Here is a 6,691-nt window from a genome sequence, read left to right on the forward strand (position 1 = left end):
TTCCATAGACAAATCTTAGAGCCATCATATACTTCTCAAGCATAAGCGTTTATTGCTGCTTAAGTTTCTCTCTCCTCTCTCTGGGACGAGTTCATCTCTCCAAAGCAAAATTTTAAACATCCATTGCTCCATGTGATACATAATGAATTCTAGATTAGCTCAAAGTGTTACACACCTTATACCTATACTTTATTCAAAAAGAAATTGGGTTTCGATGTAAATTTTTTACTTTTTAAATTCCTCTGGTCATGACGAAGCAAGACAAAGCAATAGTCCACAAAAAATTGACGAAAGACTAACAAATGTGATTTTTTTCTAATAAACACAAAAATACGTACCCTTAAAAATACTTAAAAAATACCCTTAAAAGCTGACCAAACAAAAGCCTTCACTAAGTAGTTCTACAATGTGTAAAAGCTGCCAATCTACAAGGAGAGAAAAGGGCATTACACATAACACATACCCACATGAAGAATGAGAAATATAAAACAAAAAGGATTAAATTTAACTTAATTGTATGTTTATTTGCCTATTTGTTTGAACATACTCCAAGTGAATATATGCGCACATGGAGTTTTCTTATATGAAGTTATATATCTGCAACTTTAGAACTCAAGGGAGCTCGATCCATAGCCTTCCCATTTTTCCCTTCAACTGGAATCCCGTAAGCATATCCTCCCTCCTCGTCCATCCGAAAACCTCTTTTGCAGCTCTTGAAGAATTCACAATTTACGATAGTATCGATCACTACGATGATCGAATACATATAAGCGATTAAAATGCCTTCGAGAGCAGTGGAAGATGTGGCGGTGTGAAAAGCTCTCACCACCCGGTATTGAAACAAAGCTTCTGCTGCTGCCAGAGACATATTGACTGAAATCGCTAGCGCCACTGCTGTCGCGGTCCTTCCCCTTATCAAAACACATGCGTTGGGAATAGATAAAAAGCCGCCGCTTTTGTCCATTCCGGATGCAACCAATGCTAAATTGCAAACCACGAACGTATTCGCAAGAATTATGGAGTACAGAATGGCTCCGGCGGCAGAGAGGACGAGGAGGCATGCAGTGGAGGAGTATCCGGAAGCTTCTAGACAACTGAAGGCAACAAAGAAGAGGGAGAAACAAGTTGCATTCGCGGAGAGCATCAGAAATGAGTTGCAAATTTGGGTCGAAAGAATCGAGTTGTAAATGGATAGAAAAGAGGAAAAAGAAGGCTTTTGTTGTTGATCAATGAGAAAGTGGATTACGGATGCCTTGGAAATGAGAAGGAAAGAGAGGGTGAAGGGAAGGATAAGGATGGAAGAAGTGATGGTTTGGGAGGTGTAATGGTTGAGAATGGTGAAGAGTTGTGATGAGGGGGGAAAACCAGCAGCTTCAAAGAGGGAATTGAGGTGGTTGTGGAATGTGAAGAGGAGAGGGGAGGAGGGGAGGAGGGATTGTGAGATGAGAAGGGCTGCTGAGAAAGGGAAGGCAAGGAGGAGAGAGGCTGTGGTGAAGTAGTGGTAGTTTTTGAGGAAATGGTGGATTGATCTCCTTAGGATTTTGCAGCTTCTCTCCATGGGGAAGGTGGTTGATGGGTTTTGTTCCATTTCTTGTTTTTGAGAGATGGAAAAATGATAGAGATGCGTGTCAAAATGGGGTCTATTTATATGGATTGAGTAGAATGGGAGGCATTTTGTGTTTCCAACTCCATGTCAAATTGTACTATATTATTCTCTCTCCCTCTCTCTCTCTCTTTGAGTAGTTTGGTGCGCTGGGAGAATAGACTGGTCAACAACCAGAAACAAACAACTGCAGAGGTGGAGTTTTTTTTTCGAGCTTTGTGTATTTTGACCAATGGGATTTGTTTGGAACCATTAATGGTGGGGAAAAAGAGAAAAACTTGAGTATTTGTGGAGTAGCTGTGAATAATTTTTACAGCGCTCGATCTCAATCGTTTAAAAATGTTTTGGGTGATTTGGATATAAAATAATTTATTTAACGGTAATAGATTATTTATTACTTTGGAGTATCATTAATAGATTAATTTTAATTCGAATAGTCCAAAAAATATTAAATGGTTGAAATTGTGCGGAGCCATAAATAACTTTATTCACAGCTTTAATTTCTATCAGGGAAAAAACGCATATTATATCGTACATTAGACCTTTTACAATGGTTCAGCCTTTCAGGGTCTTTCTCGCTAATGCAAAGTGGGTGTTTTTGGTGACTTTGAGAACATACCCTTTGGTACCATCACACTAACACCTAGTCATTGAAGTTAGGATAGGGCCCCTGCTTTTTTTAGCTTTTGTATTTGGGTTTCAATGAAAAGGAGAATCTATTGACTTCATAATAAAACAAAAATAGAGTAAAAGAGAATGAATTGAACTTCTCTCTTGGATTGTTGTTTCTATTTCAAATTCCAAACTCGGATATTATTCTAAATTGACTATATAAGTTGATCTCAACACTCTACGTTTTTAAAGAAATTTAATACAAAACATCAGCATGACTCTGCAAGGGAGGATTATGTAATGCGGATAAAAAAAAAGGGGGAGGATTATGCAATCTTGGATGTCTCTAATTCTTCAATAGCAATCGAAATATGATTACTAGGAATTAAATTCTTAGGAAATTTAAAAAAATTTATCGCAAAACATCAACATGACTCTGCAAGGGAGGATTACGCAATGCTGATAAAATAAGAGAGGATTACGCAATTTTGGATGAGAGACCTCGTGTGTCTCTAATTCTTCAATAGGAATAGGAATCATGTGCAGATGAATTGAACCGGGGAGGAGGGGGAAGATGAGATTTGGCGAGGAGGGGGAAGATGAGATTGGGGGCCAAATCCTCTTTTAAATGTACATGTGGCGCCATGTGTTTAAAATAGGAGCCGCGAGTATGATGATTTAACGGAGCTATTAGTCCAACTCAACAAAAGAACGATGTCAATTTGACAGATTGAGACGATAAGAGTCTAATTGAATAACGGTGAGATAATTCAGAAGTAAGACTGAAGTTTGCTAAAGTTCAGGTATCCATTAGACATTATGCGTGTCAAGTTTGGGGGTATTTTGAAAGTTGCCCCTCAATTATAACATGCACAATCATCCAAAAATAACATCCACAATTCCTCGCATGTGGGGCCCACATGTACTAGTGTGTGAATCCAATATGTATGTGAGGAGTTGTGAATTGCATTGTGTTTGAATGGTTGTGTACCTATACTTTTTGTATAACATTGGCTTGTTCGTTTTGAGATTTTGGATTTAGATTTTGAAGTAATTAGTGAAAAGAGATAGAGAGAGAGAGAATTTATTAGGAATCGTGCGCAGAGATAAAGTCCAAAATTCGAATTCTAAAACAAACAAGGCCACATCATCCTCTCTGTCATGTGTCCTTGTTTCTTCGCACAGAAAAGCTGCTCAAGCTCAATCTGCGGCAATGGACTTTAGCTTGGATTCTCCAACTCAGATTTCACCATATTCGATCCACGGGTAGAGCATTCGGCCTTCCGCCGCAAATGAGGCCCCATTTTCACTAATAAAAAGTATTAAAAATATAATATATTTTATCAACTCGTTTTAATTAACAAAAAAATACTCAAAACTTAACGTATTTTACCAATTGATTTCTACTAACAAAAAAGTTTTTACCAACTTAATAACTTTTTCACTCACATACCCAACAAAAACTTTTTCTTTTTCACTATTGAAAATAACTTGACATTTTTTAACAACTTATTCACTATTGAAAATACCTAACAACTTCGCTGGATTTTGAAGATATACTCTTATTAGGAAAAGGAAAAGAATGGAAAGCCAAACTTCTAATAGTTTCAATTCTGTGTTCCTGATATAGTAATTTGTACTATCAATGACCGGTGTTATGCACGGAAATATATATACTATTAAAAAAAAGTAACATCTATATTTACGAATACATGACAGAAATAACGTACCTATGGTATTTATCGAGTTAATAATACGTGAGGTTATTCAAGTAAGAATCAGATTTTTTTTTTTTTACGTATGCAAAAATTTTCCAAGGTAATATATCTTGTGAGTATCAACCAATAGAAAAATGGGTAAATGTTCATCTAGTTTTATGGTGAGCGAACAAAATCGAGCTCCTTATACCATGAGGAGGATAAATGGACTTTTCCCTTTATTCTTTGGCATTGCAGTACTTCTCTTTAAAATGCACATGATCAGTATGTCTCATACTTTGGTCTTCTCTTTAGGAATTGAGTCCCCGACTCCCAAGTAACATTTATGTTCTTCGGGGGTTTTGTTTGCTTGATTTATATCAGTGAACGGTTTTTCTTATTTTTTTTTTCAGTTGAGCCGTTCAAATGCGCGTAAACTAATCCGGACATCCCTGACCGTCTAATAAAAAAAAACTAGCTAGCCACAGCAAATTGAAAGCTGTTTGATGAAAATTTCAAAAGTAGGTGTGTGGGCACTTTTGATTTTGATATGAAAACTTGAAGTAAAGGAGATGGTTTTCCACCTACTTCTCAAAGCAGCAATATATTCTTGTAAGATTCCACCTACCTCTCCATTTGTTATGTTCTTGCATAATATGAGAAGTAGGTGGAGAGGCACCTCAAGTGGGAAATTCCCGATTGAGTCTGCGTATGTCTTGTCTAATTATAGAGCAGTGAACGGGGGACAGACGAGTGGTAGTGGAGCAGATGAAAACAAGTGGAAGACAATATGGCATGTCAAAGGGCGCCGATGAAGGTCAAGTGTTTTATGTGGAGGTGTCTCCAAGGCATAGTTCTGGTAAAACGAAACGCTAGCTAATGAGGAAGCACATTCCAGTGGACCAAGTTTGTACTATATATATGTGGTGAGCAAACGGAAACTACTAACCGTATGCTATTCAGATGCGAGAAGGCCAGCTAGCGGAGATTTGGTCCAATTTGGGGATGAAAGGAACGGGTAAGGAAAGATGGGATGTGCTTGGGTTGTAGGCAGTTTTTTGTTGGAACATTTGGAAGGCCCGGAATGAATGGTGCTTCAAGCAATCGTGGATGGAAGCCCGGAGAATATGTGCTGATGCTTTAGAAGAGTTTGACGAATTTTGTCGTAGTACAACGAAGAATGGAAACAAAAAGGGAGACGGTGCCTACGAAGCAGATACAGGGAAGGGAGGGGTTGAATTTGTGGTTCGTAACGGGAGAGGAATGGTGCTAACTTAGCATGGGAGCTTTTCCAGTCCGGGCCGGGCAGCTCGGTCTGCAGAAATGGTGGAGGCAATGGGATTTAGAGGAGCAGCTGAGGCAATTGCAAGCAGCATTGGGGAAGACTACATCACGGGAGAAGATGCGGTAAGGATATCATCAGATGCTGCAAGGATCACAGATTGTATAGTTTAGATGTCCTCATTAAAGATGAATTAGCATGGATCACAGATTGTATAGTTTAGATGTCCTCATTAAAGATGAATTAGCATTAAAGTTAGCTCATTAAACTCACGTTCCTTTAGTTTTGTTCTTTGTAGTTGTAAAAGGATGGCTCACGTGATAGCCGAGTTTGCCCGACTCTCCATTGGCATGGCAAAGGGATATACCGGGCTAGGTTCAAGGAAAGTTGATATGTACCTTTCTTTACAACAGTGACCAATAAAACTACCGATTGACAAAAATAAAACAAAAAAACAAAACCATCATCCCTTGCAGAGTCATGTCGATGTTGTATGTTAATTTTTTTTAGTAACTCAGACTATTCGGATCAACGACCTAAATACTCATTTAAGAATAACATCTAAGTTTCAAATTGATATAGAAACAGCAATCCAATAGAAGTTCAATTTCATTTTCTCTGTTTTTGTTTTTTATGGAGTCAATAGATTCTCCGTTTAATTGGAACCACTGGAACCCAAAATACAAAAGCTAAAAAAACAGCAATCATTCTACAATCACAAACACTTGCATAAACCCACTCACCAAAAGATGTGAGTTTGTGTGTAAAGTGTGTGTAAGTGTTTGTGGTTGAATAATAATTGAAAAAGCAGAGGTCCTGCTAAAAGATGTGAGTATGTGTATAAAATGTGTGTAAGTATTTGTAGTTGAATAATAATTGAAAAGGCAGAGGTCCTACTAATCCTAACTTTAATGATTAGTTAGTGTGATTGTACGAAAGGGTATGTTCTAAGTAAACCAAAAACACCAACTTTGCATCAGCAAGCAAGACCCTCAAAAAGCTAAGCCATGGGAAAAGGTCTAATACGTTATAATATTAGTTTTTTTTTATTCTTCACCTTTTGGATTAGGTTCCATCTCTTCACCTGAATCTTTGTTTGAGCCAACAAATACGAGAGTTAGCCCAATGGATTTGAAGTAATGCGTACTTGTTCTTTTTGAGATTGTATGTTCGAATCTCATAGAGGCCAAACACTATGAATTTTAGGGCTACTAGAGGGTTTGTCTGGTCGTTACCTTCATGACTCCGAAATTAGTAGAGTTGTACGCAAGTTGGCCCGAACATTCGGTAATAAAAGAGAGAATCTTATTTTCGGAGCAGCCGTAAACAAGAGTTTACAGCGCTCGATTGCGAGTCCAAACAACGAGTCCAAACAAATCCGGCCCCTTGGTAAAAAACAATGCTCAAAAGCCACTCCACCTCTGCAGTAGTTAGTTTCTAGTCGTTGGCCAATCTGTTCTCCCAACACACCAACCTACTCCGGAGAGAGAGAGAGAG

The 6,691-nt window shown here is 38.1% G+C and overlaps 1 protein-coding gene across 1 annotated transcript; it reads right to left on the reverse strand.

Annotated features, from left to right (window-relative positions):
* Positions 1-589: 589 nt before the first annotated feature.
* On the reverse strand, positions 590-1,588 carry LOC131298687 (uncharacterized). The gene has a single exon (XM_058324163.1). The coding sequence runs from the start codon at positions 1,586-1,588 to the stop codon at positions 590-592; it is 999 nt and encodes a 332-aa protein (XP_058180146.1).
* Positions 1,589-6,691: the final 5,103 nt, after the last annotated feature.

Source organism: Rhododendron vialii, chromosome 8a (assembly GCF_030253575.1).
Source record: "Rhododendron vialii isolate Sample 1 chromosome 8a, ASM3025357v1".
NCBI lineage: Eukaryota > Viridiplantae > Streptophyta > Magnoliopsida > Ericales > Ericaceae > Rhododendron > Rhododendron vialii.